The 20,691-nt window shown below is 41.1% G+C and overlaps 2 protein-coding genes across 8 annotated transcripts; both read right to left on the bottom strand.

Moving 5' to 3' along the window:
- Positions 1-60: 60 nt before the first annotated feature.
- Positions 61-9,325, bottom strand: panx2 (pannexin 2). 2 transcript variants are annotated; one of them, XM_085167853.1, is made up of 6 exons: positions 8,709-9,325; positions 5,437-6,103; positions 3,157-4,271; positions 2,745-2,880; positions 1,381-1,566; positions 61-1,198 (listed from the first exon to the last, which is right to left on the bottom strand). In XM_085167853.1, the coding sequence occupies exons 2-6, from the start codon at positions 5,663-5,665 to the stop codon at positions 882-884; spliced, it is 1,983 nt and encodes a 660-aa protein (XP_085023979.1). In that variant the 5' UTR covers positions 5,666-6,103; positions 8,709-9,325; the 3' UTR covers positions 61-881. The 2 variants fall into 2 exon arrangements, with proteins under 2 accessions (XP_085023979.1, XP_085023980.1); XM_085167854.1 differs by having other exon boundaries at positions 5,437-6,000.
- Positions 9,326-10,156: 831 nt separating this feature from the next.
- On the bottom strand, positions 10,157-20,505 carry mlc1 (modulator of VRAC current 1). 6 transcript variants are annotated; one of them, XM_085167873.1, is made up of 12 exons: positions 20,415-20,505; positions 16,385-16,705; positions 13,944-14,033; positions 13,725-13,778; positions 13,510-13,611; positions 13,267-13,368; positions 12,227-12,298; positions 12,024-12,140; positions 11,858-11,914; positions 11,447-11,569; positions 11,103-11,273; positions 10,157-10,896 (listed from the first exon to the last, which is right to left on the bottom strand). In XM_085167873.1, the coding sequence occupies exons 2-12, from the start codon at positions 16,640-16,642 to the stop codon at positions 10,816-10,818; spliced, it is 1,227 nt and encodes a 408-aa protein (XP_085023999.1). In that variant the 5' UTR covers positions 16,643-16,705; positions 20,415-20,505; the 3' UTR covers positions 10,157-10,815. The 6 variants fall into 6 exon arrangements, with proteins under 6 accessions (XP_085023999.1, XP_085024000.1, XP_085024001.1 ...); XM_085167874.1 differs by lacking the exon at positions 20,415-20,505 and adding an exon at positions 18,864-18,921; XM_085167875.1 differs by lacking the exon at positions 20,415-20,505 and adding an exon at positions 17,031-17,420 and having other exon boundaries at positions 10,157-10,893.
- Positions 20,506-20,691: the final 186 nt, after the last annotated feature.

Raw genomic sequence — 20,691 nt, 5'->3', positions numbered from 1 at the left:
ATCAAAACATATCTGGCATTAGTTTCACTAAGCAGTATTACAGTTCTACTTTGTTTTACAAAGTCACGCTTTCAATGGGCAGTCTGCTGTCTGCTGTACTTTCAAATGGCGTGCAAGTATAGTTAAGAATCGTGTTCTTATGCAATTGTGAAATGGCAGTAGTTAGCCATGAAACATGTCATATTTAAACACCCCACAAGCAGTGAGTCATATACAGTGTCTATACATGTACAGCGTGTGGAATAAGATGTTCTAAGCGCATACATTATTGCCACAATTATACTGTGATCTTTTGCATATTAATTGTGCAGATCTCAACAACTGTATTGCATGAGCTACCTTTCTACTTGGCTAGTGGGATAAAGGGACTAAGCGTTATCATGTGATTAAAATACATTTTGTTTGATGTTGCAGATTTGCATTTCTAAAGTGTCTGCCTTTTTTTTTTAAATTCTTATTAGGAAAGTCACTCCTCGCTCTTTACCCTGTCTATATACTTTTTCAATATAACTGTGTGACCCTGCACTGTAGCACCCTGTTGAATTATGTCACTGCTGGTTTCATTGGTGGGTGATTAGCTATACACAGTCATCCTGAGACATGAGTGTGACATCATTTCCTACAGTAATAAGCTGGTCAACACAGGTAACGAAACATATATCTCTCAGTTTATCCTTTCTGAAAGCTCAGCTTTGCCACAAGAGTCTTCCCAAGTCACATCTATTCCATTTCTGCTCCAACAATCCTGGAAGTACAGAAGTTAATTGAAAGATCAGAGGTGGCAGCTGATAGAAGGTGACTGGCATGGAGGTTATGTGTGTAGAGTGCAGTGTCAGGGAAAATAATCTCAGTCACGGTTCCTCTTCTTCTTCTCCTCTTCCTCAACATTCTCCTGCAGCGATGAGCTCCCCAGGCCTCTCTGCCAGCCTGTCCCTCCCACTTTCATCCTCTTCTTCCTCAAAGAGAGTACGATGCATACTCAGTAGCTGGTGTGTGGGTGCTCTTGTTAGTGGAGGTGGTTGAGACTCAGCATTTTCCTTCTGACTGGAAGGCCCCAATTGTTGAGGTGAGGACTTGGGACTGAGCGCATCTTCACTGGAGGGAGGGTTGGGGCTAACTCCATTTACATATGTAGTGGTGGACAGGGTCTCTGCAGAGAAGGCAGCGTTGGTTGATTCTGGAGAGCGAATCTTATTCTCTGTAATCAAATAAATATATAGAATAAAAATGGGAGATAAAGAGAAAGAAAGTAAAAATATTAGCCTGCCAAAATAGCTAGTAAATAGCCATCCCCATTGTCCTGCTGTAGAAATGCACTATGAAAGGCACATCCAAATGAAGTGATATCTCTGTCTCAGACATAAGGACAATGAGAGCTACCTGTAATTGCACTGGACACATGAACCACAGTGTGTGTGCCTTCAAGGTACACTGTATCCATGTTGTGCTCTGAGGGTAGAGGTTCTGTGGTTGTGGTCTCCACCTTGGGCTTGCGAGTTGTCAACATATACGGGTGGACATCCAAAGAGAAGTTGCGTGTATGCTTTTTCTCCATTCCACTTACATCTACAATCAGAAAATAAGTAGATCATTAGAGCAGATGGGGAGACCACCCATCAAGAGTGTTGTTTAAACTGTCTCAGTTCATTTTATGGTCACAGAATTCGCCCACATAATACATAAGATACTAGATACATAAGAACATATGTTTCATACTGGTCGGATAGTGCGCCTAACTTATTTAAACTAATTATAAAAGCTTTAAATTGTCTTTCTTACTACATATTCAAACTAACCGCCGTGTTGTGAAGGTTATTTCCATTACAGAATACAGATTACATGCCCCAAAATGTATTCTGTAACGTATTCCGTTACGTTACTCAATGAGAGTAACGTATTCTGAATACTTTGGATTACTCAATATATTATCATGCTGTTTACAACTACATGAATGTACTATTGCTGTGATTTATTACTATTACTGAAGGTCCGCGGCTCCGAACCGTAGTAAAGGGACCTCTGACTAATACGGTGGGTTCTGTGTCGGGCTCGTAGCCGAAAACTAGCTTTACTTTGTTGTCTGGGTCACTTTGCTAGCAGAGACAGAGAGAGGCGTTGAAAGGCTGCTCCAACGGAACTTATTGTTTTTGGAGGAAAACACGGTGTACAGTCGAGTCTTAATAGCTTACTTACAACTGGGCTCGTCAGGCTCTCTTCTTGGCTGCAGTGGTTATTATTATATTTACATGCTTCCAGCTCCCGTTTTTGCTCCATGACAGCTCGTACTTTTCCTTTTTCTCCCTCCCTCGCTCACAGACACATAACGGGTATGGCAGTCCATTCTCCCTGCAGCACGGACTACACTGCCCATGATGCTACATTCTTTAGAGCTATACCTGTAGCATTCTGCCTATTAGCTTAGCACAACAACAACAACAGGCGCTCTCTCACCCAGGAAACACGCAGAGAGAGAGCGTCACCCTGTAACCATGGCAACCGTAACGCTGCCGCCTGGAACAACAGAACGTAGCTGTCAAACAAAACCCAAACAGTCCTGACCCGCCACAATATGAAACAGGGAAGTACCGCCGTGTAATCCATTTATTTCAACAAAGTAACTGTATTCTAAATACCACCTTTTTAAACGGTAACTGTAACGGAATACAGTTACTCATATTTTGTATTTTAAATACGTAACGGCGGTACATGTATTCCGTTACTCCCCAACACTGTCTACCCGATACCTTTTGTTGAAGGATGCTGTGTGCTCTTGTTATCCAGAAGAGGTGCAATAATGCTGTCTGCCACTATTTTTCGTCTGAGAGGTTTGGGTTTTTCCTGCTTTGTGTTATTTTCCAGCCGTGTCAGGGTGAGAGGTTCCTTCACATTGGACAGAAAATAAAAAGAGGTCAGTTCAAGTCTTCAACAGCAACAGATAAAGTCTTCTCCTTACTTTTTTGCATATATTGTAAGTCCTAAAAGAAAGCTGCTTCTTATGCCTCTTCAGTGAAAAAGGCCCTTATCAAGAGTTACTATTACACCATTTGAAGGATTATGGCCTAGAGTATGTGCGCTCCATTGAGTCAATATTTAAAGTAAGGGTCAATCTGCTTCTAGAGGATAGTACATTTTGCATTCAGAAACATGTTTCCTTACCTTAAATGGTTGAGGAAGAGGATTTGAGGTTGGGATCCATTTAATCTTCTTACGAGGTCGTTTGACGACCAGCGGCTCACCGCCCATCTCTCGAACCCCGAGGTCAGAAGGATCCATATTGGGATCAATTGTTTGGATCCCAGATTCCCTCACAGTGGGTGTGGCATCGTGGTTGGACTGCGCAAGTGCAGCCAGCAGCTGCCTGACTACATTGTCGTACATGAGGTCACTCTCATTGGTGATGAAGTCCAGTCGGTTGAGCGACTTAATGTGATCCCTGTTCTCATTGCAGAACATGGCCAGGATGTTGATATCGCAGAACTGAGACTTCTGCCAGCGTCGCCGCGTTTTAATTCCAACCTTATGGAGTTTGTCGAACACAAAGTTGGACTTGCGTACCACAAAAAGATGCAGCAAATTAACCAGAATGATGAGGTTCATGGTGCAGAGTAGAGCGATGTCTACTGCTGCCATGATGCGCTGCAGCTGCACAGCAGGCAGCTTACAGTTGACCCTGAGCTTCAGCTCTGGATAGCTGCTAATGTCTGGGTGCTCACCTAGTGCACAGGTGAACTCGTTTTGCCTTTGGCGGGCATAGTAGGTGCTCAGGTAGGAAATGGGTATTGAACTGAGGCAGATAATAGAAAGATGGCGAGCCAGGTAAATCTTGGCCAAAAAGTTGCTTTGGCCTCGTCTCTCCAAATATTTCTCAAAAAGGTTCTGCTCAGGGCTCTTCTCTTTCTCTGCATTCTCTATGATCTCCCTCCTCTCCCGCTCAGTTATGCCCGGCCCTTTGGACTGGATCTGCTTCTCGATCTTTGGGGCCCGGCCCTCAGCGGCTCGATGATAGCAGTTATCAATCTCTTGAAGCAGGAAATTGAGCTCTGAAGTGAGCCTTGTAGAGGCGAGGAACTCCCAGCCCAAAGCAGGAATGTACATGATTCCCGCAAAGGCCAGCAGGGCATAGGGGAGGAACTTGTGCTCAAATAGCGAAGGCCACTCAGCTGGCTCCATACCAGGTTTAGCATCACGAAGCTCTGTCCAGCAGTAGCCTCTTGCATACAGTGCCTGGTCTCGAGTGAAGTTGTGTGGTGTGTAACAGTATATGGACTCCTCTGAGAAAAGTACAAGTATAAAGAATCAGTCCAAACTTTTCTTCAAATTATATCTCATAATAAATTGTGCTGCAAACTGTTCTCCTTATTTCTGTTAGTAACAACATGTTAGTAAGTAAATGACATGTAAGATCAGGCAGAAATACTTATATCAGCTCTAAGTAACAATGATATCTATGCTACTTATTTAAAAGTGATATCTGGAAATGGATGCATGTGCAACATTCAGTAACAGGAGTCAAAACTGACCCATGCTCTGCAAAACACTGCAGATCCTTACAAACAGTTAAAATAATAGCTCTTCTTCAAGCTAAACCGATGACTTGTGAATCAGTAGACACACGTTTCAGTGATTCATTACATTCTCTAGGAAATATCTTGCTCCTTTCTCATCATTCATTTTTAATCAGTACTCTCATCTCATCTTTTAGAACCCATTCAACACAAAGCATTGTGTGTCTCTGATCGTACTCAAGCCACATTTTGAAACGAAAGAAGCACCTTTCAGGCTCTCACGGAGGAAATGAGAACACCCAGATCAGTTCACTGTCCATTATGTACAAGACTAAAAGGTTTGAGGTATCACCAGTTCCAGTTAATCTTTCAAACTAAGCGCTGTCACCTCTGTTATTATCAGTGGTTATTAGATTTTCTCTTTTAAATAAACATGCTTTCTATTGTTATTAGGGATAAGGAGAATGTGTGCAATGACGACACTTGTTTCATTCACAGAATGCTTGGCACCATCTTTGTGCTGAGTTTCCTCAAAAATAATAAACTCTTCTGCACATCCACTGACTTGCTGTTTAAACACACAGTCCCAGCTGGTTACACGCTACACGGAGCCTGACTCAGCAATGAACCGACATTGCTCTCTGGGTTTTCACTCTGTCTTCTACCCAAACCCACTCTTGTCTCCTAAATCTGTAATCACTTTCACTCCCTCAGTTCTCCAATCTGTTTTCTTCTCTCTCTGGCATCTAGTATTTCAGCTTTCCTTTTTTTTGCTCTGCACCATACTGCTCCCTTCTCTTTTATGCCTTGTTTCCAGCTTACACTTCTTACTACTGTATATGCAGCCAAAACCTTTCTCTGATCAAAAGCGGTCAGAGGGCAAACAGCTGCAGGTGTGGCTTTAGCGATGAACCCCCCTCTAGCAGCTCACCTGCAAAGTTCCTTGTGAAGACCAGGGTGACTAGCAGGATGGGGATGATGACCGTCCCTATAGTAACAACGCGATCAAAAGGAAGCTCCAGTTTGAGTTGCACCATGAGGCCAGCCAGTGCCCCGCCCTTCTCATCCTGAGAGGAACCCGGCAAGATCAGCTCCTTCAGCTTCTCGCCTGCAAGTAGAGCTGTAGCCATGTCCAAGTTTTGATCGAGGATGTTCTGCATCCGGAACAAAAATAATGCACACCACAACCCCCCTCTGGGCGAGAGGGGAGACTAGACACTCCCTGATGAAGTTAGATACTCGTCAAAACAATGCTAGAAGCCACACGTGCGCAGGAATGTGTGGCCAGCTTCAGCCCCTGTCACCTTGTGTGGAAAAGTAGTGGCTCATACTGTGTGGCCTGTGTTCTTCAGGTCTCAGACTCTTCTACCGTTTCATGCAGCTCTTCTGTTGCAGACAAACAGACATAATGTGCACTGCTCACGCAGCCTCTCCGTTGTGCATCCCCATGTTTGTGTGTCTCTACAGCGTCTGGCCTCAGTCTGCAGACCCTGTGCTGCAGGTTGAGAAATGAGCTGAGTTTAGGGATGTGTTCTTGCAAACCCCAGGGAGAGTTGTTACATAAGCTTGGGAAAGGAGAATCAGTGACCAGTCCTTTCCTGAAAGACAGACAACAAGTTAAGGGCAGTGTAGTGTGTTCATTTCTATAAAGGTACACCGAGGTGCAAGTTGTCATTGAATGTACAATAGCATATTAGTGTAATTTAAAAGAGCAACAGTCTGACTGATACTGCTTCACACCTTCTTCCAGAAGGCTTTCTGTTCCCATCCATCGTCCTCTTTAATGCAGTCATGTGGCCGGGGATTTCTAATCCTCCCTCTCTGACCAGTGAAGTGTGAGGAGGATTTTTGTCTTTGATCAAGCAAGGACACTAAAGGGCAAGTTTATACTGGGAGGACTATTTTAATTTTAAACTGTTTAAAGCATACTTTGATGAAGCGTCTATTTGTGTTAATACATTAAAGGCTTGATATCTCGGGGACTGACTCTGTTTTAAATTTCATCCCGCTCCTCTCTGGACTCTCTGGAACAACATGTTCACACAAGGATGTCAGATGAACCCCGACACTTGTCAGTGACATCAGGGTTATTGTGTGCGTCTGAGAGTGGCTATTTGAGATTGAATGCATGGTCAGGGCTGTAACTATGGAAATGCTTTAAACTTGCTTGGTCATTTCACAGGAAGCTCTTACAAATTCCCGTCATGCGGAGCTTGAATACATCACCACTTTCCATCAACAATCCCTCTTGCTCCTGCATTTTTCCCCCTTGCCTTTACTCCCACTGGCCACTTTACTTTATGTAAAAACACATTTTATATATGAAATCTTTTTTTTAAAGCGCTCAATTTGAGGCTCAAAATGTAACCTAATGTCTTGACGAGGACAACCTTGAGAATGTGGGTAAAAGGGACAATTAGCTGCCAGCTTTAAAGCACATGCTTAGCAGTGAGAAGGATCATAAGAAGATGATTCTTTTGAAATTACAGCAGAGTATAATATTCAAGGTTGCACAGGTTAATGCTGAGATCACCGGTTCTATATCTGAAATAGAGAAGATGTCTCTCGTGAGGTATGAAACATTTACTTTCTCTAGTTTATCACTGCAACCGTTAGTTCAGATGCCTCTCTAACTAACTTGACACCCTTGGACTAAACTTCAGCCTGAAGCCCTGGAATAATGCACTTAAACCTATGTCTCAATATGTTATACTTGTTTTATATTTTTCTGGAGCACTATCTGTTAACCCTTGTGTTTTTTTGGGGTTTTTTTTGTTTGTTTGTTTTTTTTAAATTTTTTTTAAATTTTTAAATTTTTAAATTTTTTTTTTGGGGGGGGGGGTTATTTTGTTTTGTTTTAGTTTATTTATCTATATACATATATATATATATATATATATATATATATATATATATATATATATATATATATTTTTTTTTTTTTTTTTTTTTTTTTTTCCTGTAATAATATCTGAATGATCTACATGGGAGAGTATGTATAACTATATCTATGTGTTCCCCTAACACTATTCATATATGATGTACATACATTACTATTATACACTCAATTTTTTTTTAAAATTTTTTAATTAATTTTCTCCTTTATTTTATTTGAACTCTCTCTTCCTGTTGGTTAAAATGTTGTTGGAAAAGCAATAAATAAATCTTTGAGGAAAAAAAAACCCAAACTATTTTCCCAACTGCCTCATGACAGTCAAGATTTATTTTTACCCTCAAAGACTATCTCATGGAAGATCAGAGAAGAAGTAAAGTTTGCATAATTTAAATTTAAAGGGGTAGAACACCCATTTCGGGAGCTCAGCTGGAAGCTGCACTGCCGTCTGCGAGCCACTGGCACTGGTCCAGTCAGACAGATTATACTCCTCAGTTGGGCAATGCTACCAGTGTTTAGAGAGGGAATCCCAGATTTCTTGGCTACTACAACATCCAGCTAGAGTTTGGCCAGTTCAGTCAGCTACAAAGACACAGAGCCAGGCTCCGGGGCAAGAGCTGAAGGAGAGGAGCTCCATTCATCTATTATTAATTAATGATTGCTGAGGAAGGAAGAACTTTCAGGACTGATGTGATGTCTTCTCACAAATGTGATCAGATAACAGTCCAGTGAGTTTAGACAACGTTCTCTATATGCCCTAAACAGTGCACAGGAGACGATGTCATCACCTCAGTTGTGTCAGTCTCTGACGGAAACACCTGCAGGAAGATTTATTTGGGTTGAGAAGATCAGCATGCCCTTAGTCGGTGTTCTGCTAGGACGCTTTTAAGTGCTGTTTCTTGACTCTCAGTTCCAAGACACTAGAAAAACCAGGAGGACACTTTCACCACAGACATGGCATTGCAGTGAATTGCAGCTGCCTGCAAACGACGACCCCTTTCAGCACCCGCGCGGTGGATAGTTCCCGAATAGCCAGCCAGAGACGAGCCGCTAAACAACATCAAGTGTAGCGATTCAACGTGTGTGTCAGAGGAAGCGAAAGTATGTGTGAGTGTGTGAGCTGTTCCGTGTGTGAGAGAGACAGAAGAGGAGATGCTCAGGATGCTGAATACCTGTACGAACTGTGTACCTGTCCGCACCAGATCAACCGCCGCTACATTTCTTGCTCCGGCGCAAAAAAACGGAACAATGTGCAAGCTTTCAGGAAAAACAAACAAACAAACAAACAAACAAAAACAAAATTCACTCACCGTCTCTCGTTGCATCTCCCGGCACGGTAAGAGTTAATCTGCAGTGCGGGCGAGCAGCTACAGCATGTATCCGAGGCACACCGGTTTGTTCCGCCTTTCCCCCCCAGCTCCAACCCTCTCCTCTTCCCTCCCCTCCCTGCTTCTTCCTCAGAAACAAGAGATGAGAAACACATTAAGATTCTGTAGTTCAACACATCCCCTCTCTTTGAAGCGCAGGATTAAGTGCGCATTTCAGACAGAAAGGCGAGCTAAAATGCTAAAAACATATCCCAATCCACATCCGGATTATATTTATTTTGAAAGGTTTACCTGTGAAACTGCCTCTTATAGACACAGCTCTGTGGATTTTAGGATTCTTGGATATGACAGGCTCTAAAAGATAACCTTCTATTCGAAATGTTATTAGTATTACTATATTTAAAGGTTAAGACTTGTCACTGAAGCCTTTAGTATAGGCTAAGTGAAACAAACACCGGCTATTAGTCTACTCAAAGCCCACATTAGCTTAGTCTACAACCAAACCACAAGGCACTGACAGGCTTTTGTTTCCCACTGATATTGGCTTATCCAACCTGCCCATCATCTGTGACTGTGGGACTGCCACGGAGACACGCAAACAGGGAATGGGAAAGATGTCTGTCATTCAAACTCACTGGGTGTGGCGAGCATCTTTGCTTTTTTTGGACATCAACTAGTCATCTATTACTAAATTATGCAGGCCATAATTTCAAGAAGTACTTAAAGGAAAACGACATAAAATGCTTAGTGCACTGAAATATTTTGCTTTTGATCACGCTGAATGTCACGGGTGAACTTTCTGCTGCAGAGCACAACACTCCTGTACAAGGACAGTTTCATCGATGCTCTCTCTTCTTTGTCTCAGACACTTTTAACTCAAGCCGGTTTCCACCGGTTAGGGTATCCTTACCTCACCGTCTGCCATCTCTCACTCTCTTCTTGGTCATGTTGCAGTATGATAAAGTGTCTTGTTGTGGCGGTTTAAGTAATAATAATAATAACTATAATAATAATTCATATTTGACAAGCCAAACTGACCAGACATCATTATAGTGACCACAGCATTTCCTCCTCCTTTATAGTTTTAATATGAGTAAGAGATATGAGGTGTCTAGCTCAGAGACAGACACAGGAGCAGAGGGATGCGGGAAAATTAATAAAGGAAGGAAATTAAGTTAATAAATATAACAATATGAGAAGGCAATTTTCATGTCCAAATGCAAACACAGGGGTGCTGAAGTTATTGCAATTAAATCGATACACACATAAGCTTGGTATCAAATTATAAGATGATATCTGAACAACATTTCCATGAAAGTTATTTTCAGATGAAGACTTTTTTCTTGTTCTTGGTTTTCCCAGCACAGAAAAAAAACATTCCCCATTCATAAAAAACATTCAACACGTACACAAATTTACTCTTGACATACTTAGTGCTGATGGCATTTTATTTTGCACAAGGCATACTTTCAGTTAGTATCGTTTACATCAGTTGATACTGCTGCACATCGGCTATATTAAAGCAGTTCTCCTGTAAAAACTACCACACAAGGAACCTGGCTACTGAGTTAGACTTTGCCATGGATTTAAATACACTTCATTAGTTTTTGCATCTGTTGCATCTTCCACCATGTTAGTCACCAACATGTGAACGGGCAGAAAACTGTTTCAAATTAGGATATATAAAGAAATGTTTCAGTTTTGTGCTAGGGACATTTTCTATTACTTGCCATTGACTCGCATATTTTCAATGCAACTAGCATACAGTGTAAAAATACATTAAATCTCCTGACCAAAAAAAATACCACAGTGGTACCAATATGGAAAACACACATAAAAGCATTATCTATGTAAGAAAAAAAACACTAACAAAAGCAAAACAAAGTACACGGTTTCAATTTTTTTCTCCTATCTTTGCTTCATTTTTGTGTATTTTGTTCTTTATTCCAGTCTCCAGTTTTCCATGTCTCTCCAATACTGCTTTCCCCTCTTGCTCTAATATTCTCTGTCTTCTGATTATACTCTTGTATTTGCAGCTTACAGCGCTTGTTTTACCCTTCTTCTATCACCAAATTCCTGGATGTTCTCTTCATTGAGCCATTTGGACCACAACTGCCTTCCAAGCTCTGTCTTTGTCAAAATCCTGCAACGCTCCATTTGATGTTTGCTGCTGTGGAGGACGAAAAGTAAAGCAAATATTCAGAGGAATCAGGTGTTGAGCATGAGTGGTACTGTGCTATTTTTGCATGTAGTTCATTAATTGATACATATGCATTTACATGTGGTATACCTTGATGCTATACTCATCAGTAAATGTCTGTTGTTGGAAGTAGTGATATAGACAAGACCAAGATTTGCACATATGGGTGTGTTTACCTGGCATACCTCACAGTAATGCATCTGGGCCTGAATGTTGTCATCACACTCTGGAGCTCCCATGCGAAGCTGACTTTTGTAGGTGGCACAGTGCACCACAGTGGCTGAAGTAAGAATCGCCTGCACCAGCAGCAGCACCATCAGAATCAGCAGCAATATGTCATAGGATTGCTGGGATACAAAGAGAGACAAGCACATATATGTGAAATTGGTGGAGTTTTAAAAGTAATTTCTCATAATTTACTTCCCCAGCTCCTGTATTTTTTTTAATGACGCCAGGGCTAAGTGGATAACTCTTGAAAATACAAACACAACCATATATTTTCACTTCACTTTAGACTCACTTTGGCTGTAGGCACATCGTGCAGGAATATTTCAATAAAGCTGATCACACTGCAAGAGAGGAAGCCAGAGGCTGAAAAGAGCAGAGGAGACGTCACGCTGCTGATGGCAATCAACACCTCCACCTGAGAGATACAGGGTTGGGAGCAGAAAGAAGAAAGGTGGAAAAAAAGAACAAAAAAAGCCAGTAGAAAGAAGAAATAGATGTGGTATTTAGAGAGATGAAATTATACCTGCTCCAATGACATTTTGCACCCACATGATAGCAAATAGCAGGAGGAAAAAGTTTAGATTGAAAACAAAGTCATAAAACACTGAAACACTTAAAACCAACTCCATGGTGTAACAGCTTTACATTCACACTGTACTAATCCATCTCACAGATCCTGCAGATGTCAGATTATTGTACTCACCAGGCATTTGTTAGGGTATTCTGACACAACATGACTGGCAATAGCACTGGGGAAACACTGCAAAGAATAACAGGTAACGTGCTCGTTGGTCATTTTAAACATACCTTATCATTCTGAGTGGCCACAAGTGCCTTAAAAAACAGTAAGCTTTATTAAGCCAACTTACAGCCACAAGGATCCAGAAAAATGTAACAGACAAGTAGGGACCAGGCAACAAAGCGTCCATGTTGAGCGCAATAATGCCTCCAAATACAGCCGAGATTCCTACAATCACTTCAATTACCTGTTGCAGACATTAGTTATGGATTAAAAAAACATATACATATATAGGTTATATAGTTATACTTATTTATATGCAAGTTTACTCACAGAATATGCTTTAAGGAGCCGAGTGGGGAAGACTGCAGGTTTGATAATCACAGGCCTGTCGTATGACCCCGACTGGAGGATGGATAGAAAAATGAAAATTGTTTAGGATGAAAGAATGAAAGGGAGCAAAAACAAACAAATAAACAAAAACAACAACAAACAGCTTCGAAATGGTATAATACTTGCCCATGGATTAAAAATAATATATATAAATAAGAGCCTGAAAAAAGCATGGGATGGATGAAGGTACATGGGATTCTATATTGTCGAACAATGGATTATACATTAGGGAAGCCAAGGGGAAATTTATTCAATACAAAATTCTTAACAGATATTATTATACTCCTTCAAGGCTGTATAGAATGGGGATTGGTAGAGATGACTTGTGTTGGAAATGCTAACAAGCCAAAGGTACTCTGATACATGCCCTCTGGGAATGCCCGCTGGTTTTTCCAGTTAGGAACACTGTACTGAATTATTTGCAGGGGTGGACACTTTGTAACCGACCCAGATCACCTAAATTATGTCTACTAGAAGACAAAGGAGAGGTGCCGCAATTAAATAAACACCAGTTTAGAGTGTTAAGTACTGCATTGGTAACATGTGCCCGTGTCATTTTGGAACACTGGAAGGACTCCCATACTCCAACGCTTAAAATGTGGAAAGAAAGAATGATTGGGAATCTTGCGTGCGAAAAGATGCTGGGAAAAATACATCATGTGACGGAAGCTGCGGTGGAACAGTGGAACAATTTTTGCACCTACATGTCTACCTGACTGGGAAATTTGAGCTTAATACAACATATGTTAAAACCTCACTGTTTTTGTTTTGTTTTGTTTGTTTGTTTGTTTGTTTTTTGGGGTGGGGTGGGGTTGTTGTTGTTGTTGTTTTTTTGTTTGTTTGCTTCTTGCTTTTGGTTGCTGCATCTTTGTATTTGCTGTTATAAAATGCAAAATCTAATACTTGAATTATATAAAAAAAAACAACAACAAAAACAAAACAAAAAAATCGCCCATGTAGACATGCATACACTCACACACCTTCCTGTGGCAGCAGCAGTCCTCTGCAGAGCGGGCTGACAGGATGACAGTGCTGGCCATCAACACCTCCAACAAGATCATCAGGATAAGGTTGAAGTTAATCTGAGAACAGACAGAACATGTTAGGGGGCGAGAACAGAGACGCAACCGCTAAAAGAGAAAACAAAATATAAAAGAACAACTCAAAATGTTTGTGTTTGTGCATCCAAAAGGACATGTAGTTTTCAATACAGATGGATTTACATTGACAGCTGAGGGGTTCAAGACCAGCTTACAACCAAACCAAACCAGGCATGTGGTCGTTACAGCAAATGTTGACACATAGACCACTTGAAAATCCGACACCTTAAAGGAAACACGAGAGTCTAATTAGTATCGTGTTTCGGTAAAAGCTTCAATTAAAAACCATTAAGACATAATTATCTGTTTAGCCTTTGGTGAGTTCATTGTTTACTCACTGCAACATGTCTGTTCTTGGCAATAGCAAAACTAGCGATTGCTGCAGGGATGCCCTGTGAAGAATACCAACAAAAAGGAGCTGCTGAATTTATCTATGAAGACCATTACTGACATTTTTGACACGAGTCCTGTATAAACAGTGTGAAATATGCAGCAAGGTATGCTAGCTTTCAAAGCAATATCAGCATGTGATTAAAGTAACTGTGATGGTCACTTACAGAGCCCGCAGCACAGCGCAGGTAGTCCATGGCAACAGGAAACACATTTCCCAAGTACAGAGAGAAACCAGATGTGATGAGCAGACAGCCCTGAGGACACACCAACGCACACGCACATACAGCCATGTATACACAATTAAAAGGGTCATGAATGCATTCAGCAGGTAAAACTGTGCAAGAATTCTTCTCTCATACACACGTGCCATTTGAGAAGTAACTAAGCCAACTGCATAGGGCTGCCACAAACAATTATTTTGATAGTCGACTAGTCACCGATTATTTTTGCGATTAGTCGACTAATCAGATCATCATCCATTGGATGTAAAACGTACAGCTTATTGCACCAGCAGCATTTGCTCTTATATAACTATCATTAGCTTACAGCTTTAAGTGTTTAAGGTATGTGCTAACTAAAAATAAAGACAAGATGATAGTTTATTAAATTTTAATGAAATTTGCAGATTGTTTCGGTGAAGTTTAATAAACTCCTTGCTATTTAAAATATAACAGGACACCGGAGTATATTCTCGAGCATCTCACACTTCTGATAATCAGCTGTCTGCTTGACGTTTATTCAGCTGTGTAAAACTATAACTTTAATCTCAGCCAAACCGATTTACTCAGGAACAAATAAAATACTAAAAAAAGCCAAACAATAAAATTTTTAAGTTATCTAAGTGACTTATATATGTTTAACCTGAGTAGCGAAAGACAGCGGTGGGTTTGAAAATGATTTACCGGGAGTCCGGTGTTCTCACGGGCTCTAGTGAGCCTAGCCCCCGGCTAGCTATCGAGCTAGTGGCTAACAGACGTCCCGTAAACGTCGGAGCGCTTTTGAAAATATGTGGTGTCTTGATAAACTGAGCAGATATTTGAGGTTTACACAGCTACATTCTCGCCTGAAAGTATGTTAAACGTTTATTTTGTGACCCAGAAAGAATAATAAGAGTAATATTAAAACTAACTAGCTGCCGCCATTGTTGGAAACTGAGCTGGGCTGCGCTATGAATTCTGGGACAGAGCTTCTTCTTCTTCTTCTTCGGTGTTTAACGGCAGCTGGCATCCTTGTACATGCAGTGCTGCCATCTTCTGTTTCAGTTCGTTATTACACTCTTAAATCCTACTACTTATTCCTGTGTCTTTTGTGATCTTCCAAAGCTTCAAGTGACGCCTCGACTATTAAATCAGTCGTGACGATTTTGATAGTCAACTAATCGTGGCAGCCCTACAACTGCATAATCCTGCCTGGTGCAACAGCCTCACCAAGACTCTTGCGTCTGGTGGGCAGGTGTCTGACTGATAAACACTAAATAATCACAACTGATATACCTGCAATTTACCAGAAATACATAGGTATGTTTCTAGTATGATCTGCGACAAAGTGGGTACGTTTTTCTTTGCAATAAACACAATTTGGTTTTAGTTTGAGCAACAATTTTCTGGCATGTAGCGTTTACAAGTATGTATTAGATTTTATCATATACATTAGTGTAGTCAGCATGATCTTTTTCATTTTACAAAGTATTTGAGACTACTTTTAGTTAACCAAACTTCATTTCTATCTAGGGTAGTGTCTGTATAGTTCAGCTTCTTCCAATGTGCAGCAATTTACACACTGCAAAACTTTCAAATTTTCCCCCGCTTTGATCCTTGCATTGAGCTTGGTGTGTCTGCTCACACTTACACTATGTGCACAAGAGTATTGGGCCACATCTCTTAATCACTGAACTCAATAATAATATGGGGTTGGCCTTTGGCTCCCTTCCAGTTCCAGTGCAGAGAAGTCTTGATAATTACCATGACAATTATGTGCATCTAACTTCATGGGAAAGGCCCTTTTATGTTCCAGCATGACTGTGCTTCAGTGCACAAAGTAAGGACTGGCTAGGTGAGCTTGAAGTGGAAGAAAGTGACTGGCCTTACCTCAACCCCACAGAGCACCTTTGGGATGAACTATAAGGGAGATTTTCAGCCACGTCATCTATTCCAGCATTAGTGTCCAACCTAAATGATCTTTTGGATGAATGGGCAAACATTTCCACGGCCAGACTTTCTATATAAAAGGCTTCTCAGAAGAGTGGAAGGTATTATAGTTGCTAAAGGAGGGGCACAAAGTCCTTAAAATGCCTACAGATTTAGAATGGGATGTCCTAAAAGAGCTTTTAGGCGGTCCAATATTTTTGTCTAAATAGTGTAACACAATACACATGCCCAAAATTGATCTGCTAACATTTTAATTATTGAAGCAACCCCATCATGGTGTTCTTTCCTTGTGGAAGCACAAAACAGGATTTCTTGTTGCCATTTCTCACTCAAAATTTCAAGATTGGGGCTACTCAAAAAAAGGAATGACCCCAAACTTTAAATCTGTGTGTTATGGACTAAATAGAAAAATCCTGTAGTGTGCTTCCGTTGCTTCCCCTGACTGTCTTTCCTCTCACCCCTATGAGGACACTGTAGAGCCAGGCCCTGTAGCTGAAGCAGGGGTGCTTTAGGGGCTCCGGCTGGGCCAGCTGCAGGTCACTGGCCCTCACGTCCACTGTGTAGCTGTCCCGTTCAGACCTATCCCGCTCCCCTCGGTCTGGCCTTCTCTCAGCTCCCCGGTCACCCCGTCGTCCCAGTGTCCCGTTTCCTCTCTCCAGAGTGGGCATGTGGGTGTAGGTGAACTCCTCTCTGGCCGACAGCTCCTCGCGCTGCATTGTTCAAGTGGCTGGAGGCTTGCTTCAGTAGCAGGATGAAAAGTATGGAGTGAAGAAAACACCCTGTGGGAAAGAATGAAAAAACAATATCACATTCCAAACAAGGACAAGCTCTTTGTCTTCTCATCATGTTTCTCTTTACGATCGTTCCTTTCAACAAGAGGTCCAGTAATTGTAAAAAGTGATGATGGCAATCGGAGCTCTCAGATCGGGGCTTTCAGGGGAAAATCAATTAAAATCACATTAAATAAAGAGAAAGTATGCCATTAGGCTACTAATCATGCAGTGTAACAAAAACACCCCACACCCCTCCACTTGTTTCTGTCAGTTCAAGCCAAGAGAACTTACTCTACATTCCACTGCTTCTTCTTTGCTTGTCTGAACTCACCTGCTGTTGTTTGTCTCGCAAAATCTTCCTAGTTATTTCCCAGGAAATGTATCCTTCAACAACTGGAATCATATAACCACAAAGAAGACAGTTTGTCTTTGCTCGAAGCTCCTTCTGCTCCCCATCTCTCTCCCTCGCAACTTGCAGCCTCTTGCACCCCCGCTCTCCCCCTCTTTTCCTTTTCCTCTCTTTCTTTCCCGTTACACGGCGTTACTCAGAAACAGTTCTGAAAAGTTTTTTGAACCCATCAAAGCGTGGAGCTAAAACACATGGCTCTTGTGCTGCCAGCCTACTTTGTGCCAAAGAGAGAGCGGCTGTGCATGACAACAAGGGGAGGATGAAGGGGCTCGCGCTGGGGGCAGAGTTAGAAGGGCAAACACCCTCTTTACCCTCCTTTTTGCCCATGCAGCCACACATGCACATCAAGGCACTCACAAAACTGAACAATAGGCCTTCAGAACTGAGCACATAAGAAATTTAGAAAGTCACATTCATAGCAAGTAGAAATTCGCACAAGTGCAGAATCAAACTGTTGTTTTTTGCCTACAGCTGAGTGCGTCCCCCTGTTGTGTTCCCCCTCACAACTTCCCTCTGTTACTTAGTGTTTCACTGCACTCCACAGCCCACTAAATTAAGATGCCCAGCAGTGCTTTAGAAAAGAGGCGACAGAGACATTTCCATGGCCTAATCACATGGTCCCTTGTGTGACACGGCTAATCTGATGATGGATCATTTCTGCTCCATATAAGAATCTCTTAATGACTCATTAAGGACTAAATCCAATTGGATAACAACATTTTGTGGGTGTGTGTTAATCGTGTCCGTGTTTAAATGTCTACATATGTGAGCACCTCGGGATTCCTTTCAGTCGTTAACACAGCCGAGCATTCTCAGTTCAACATTGTTCCTTGGTGGTGGTAACCATGGCGACTCCTTAACAACTGCTGTCACCACAGCCCTTGCCATTCCCTGCCCAAAACACAACACACGCGCACACACACACTGCAAATACCATGACCACTCAGAGAGCATTTTGAAACTGCCCTTGGAGAAGGCAGAGGGTCGGGAAAACACTGATTGAATGAGACACAAATCAATATCCAAATATTAATATAACAAATCAAAACAGAGTATTATTCTACTCGTGATATTTATGTCCAATGAAGATAAATTAATGTCAGTATTAGGTTTGGAGGGTGGCATGAAAAAGCAGCTACTCTAATGGCACTGCTATTGTCTTGACAGTAATTTTAAATGGATGCATGTCTGCGACAAAGGCTTTTAGCCTTTTTTGTAGAAGTGTAAACTTTAAAAGAACAAACTGTTCACTCTAAAAGCCTTTGTTTCTCTTGTTCCTCTTGACTTTTAGGGATATACTTAAGTCTAACTAATTTTTCCACTCTGATTAGCATCTGTCTGTTTCCCACTCTAACTCCATTCTACTCCACAAACCACTTTGACATTTTAAGCACATCTGGCCAGTGCTTAAATTCGCACAAAACAATCATTCCCAAACGTCAGACTGCCACTGCCCGAGTTTGAAATGCAAATATCTTCTGCAGCCCACCCAAGTCTTTACTTGTGACTGATGTTGAACTTGATTCTCCATCAACAGCTTTAGATTAAGATTCAGGTTAAGATCCAAGAGGATTAAGGATTACAAAAGTTTACTTGTTAAATTATCCCATATGGAAAAGAAATAGTAAAAACTTATAAAAGACTTGCATAAGATGTGGCCTACTTCATATAGTGAATCATATAAGGCATATAAGGGATTAATACAGTTCTTCTTATCTTATCTTTTTTTAAACATCTGCAATTTTTAGGGCCCACCTGCAGTATCTTCATGGCCCATGGGGTGGTGACTGCTCACACTTTGGTTAACACTGGTCTGAAAAATACAACAGAATGGGTGTTCTAGAAATGCTCTAGAAATTTGAAATACAGTTTCTAATACACAATAATGTATTTTCTTTACCATATTTCCTATTTTCATAACATATTTGATAGCATATAGCTGGACTGTCTTTATTAAAATAAACTTTATTACTCTGGAAATAACAGAGACCATGTTTATTTCAGGAACAGTACTCAAGACCAAGTTGGATGTAGTGATGGTAAAATGTGATTCTTTTTACTGAATTGAGTTTGAATGAGTCACTCACCAAAGTGAATCGTTTTTTTTGAGTCATTTGAGTCACTGAGTCAGTTGACCAGAGAGTGCAAAAAATGTACATTTTCACTCAAACTTAATTTGTTTCTCTTTTCATGTAAATCCTACAGCTAAGATGAGTGATTGAAAAAGAAAAACAACTATTTTTATAGAGCAAAAAGGAGCAAAAAAAAGATTTCTAAAGGGAACATTCATTTTATTTATTTTTATTTTTCTTAATTAGTATTTTCCCCAAATGTGTCAAATATATGTTTTCTCATCTAAATGTCCACTGAGCTGTTCCTTCTTCTTGGTTTGCCAACCAAGAAGAAGAAGAAAAAGAAGAAGAAGAAGAAGCTGTGAGCCATGAGGGAGGGGGTGAGTGAGTGAGTGATTGTTTATGCTACATTCAGCACAGGGAGGGAGGGGGTGAGGGAGGGGGTGAGTGACTCAAATGTGCTGTTAGCATGTTAGCACAGCGATGCTACTGTGAACCGAGGAGCTATTGTCTTGATGTGAGCTTTCTACTCAGGGATTTTCTTCCAGTTCAGAGCAGCAATGTTTTTGTTAAGAAACTGGCTGTTGCTTTTTTCCCACACAATTTGAATTATAATCTACATATATTTCTACTAATTAAATTAGTTTGCTAACAGCAACAGGGATGAGTCAGTGAGTCAGCTGGGCTTGTGAATCATGATTCACGAGTCAGTAAAGTGATTCTCGAGTATTGAACGATTGGTTCATGATTCGCACATCACTAGTTGGATGGGTCCCTACCAGGCCAGGTCTCTTCTTCTGTCATTGCAAAATTTGCACATTGCCACAGCTGTAATTTAGCCACTTAAGCCCCACGCCCCCTGTACCGAAAAAAAGGAGGACGGTTATAACAAGGGGTCAGAAATATAAGTCCCGGCATGTGTGGTATCCACAGAAACCTCCGAATCTCAGCTAAAATCTCATATAAATCATTTCTACAACCACCAAACACAACGAAAACAAGCCATGATTAAACGAGCAGTTACGTAAAAGTGACAAAGTCCACTAAACAAACAAAACCAAACCAGAAATTCTTCAGACTTCATGTAAAGGCTAAAGAAAGGCTAGTTATCTTCCAGAACTATCACCAATTCCAAACACCAAGTTTCACCACGCTCTGACCAGTGAAAGAGCCACAAAAGAAGACCACAAAAACACATAGCGGCACAAATGCGCTAAGACAGAAATTGGCTTACCATCTGATTTCCTTCATTATTTTTGCAGGTAGCCGGTAGCCTCGTGATTATCAGCAGTTACCACAGCGAAATAGCCCTGCCAGGGCTATTTCTTCTTCTGTATAGGGTTTATTGGCAGTTGGCAAACAGCAAAATGGTGCATTACCGCCACCAACTGGTGTGGACCGAAATGACTAAATAAATAAATAAATAAATAAAATATTCAAATTCTCCCGAACAAATGGGTCTGCCTTAAAAACCAAAATACAGCCTAATAACTTTCACTTAAAGAGCTCAT

The sequence above is a fragment of the Neolamprologus multifasciatus genome, chromosome 7 (genome assembly GCF_963576455.1).
Source record: "Neolamprologus multifasciatus chromosome 7, fNeoMul1.2, whole genome shotgun sequence".
Classification (NCBI taxonomy): Eukaryota; Metazoa; Chordata; class Actinopteri; order Cichliformes; family Cichlidae; genus Neolamprologus; species Neolamprologus multifasciatus.
The sequence above is the reverse complement of the archived record's forward strand: the minus strand, read 5'-3'. Positions and strand labels throughout refer to the sequence as shown.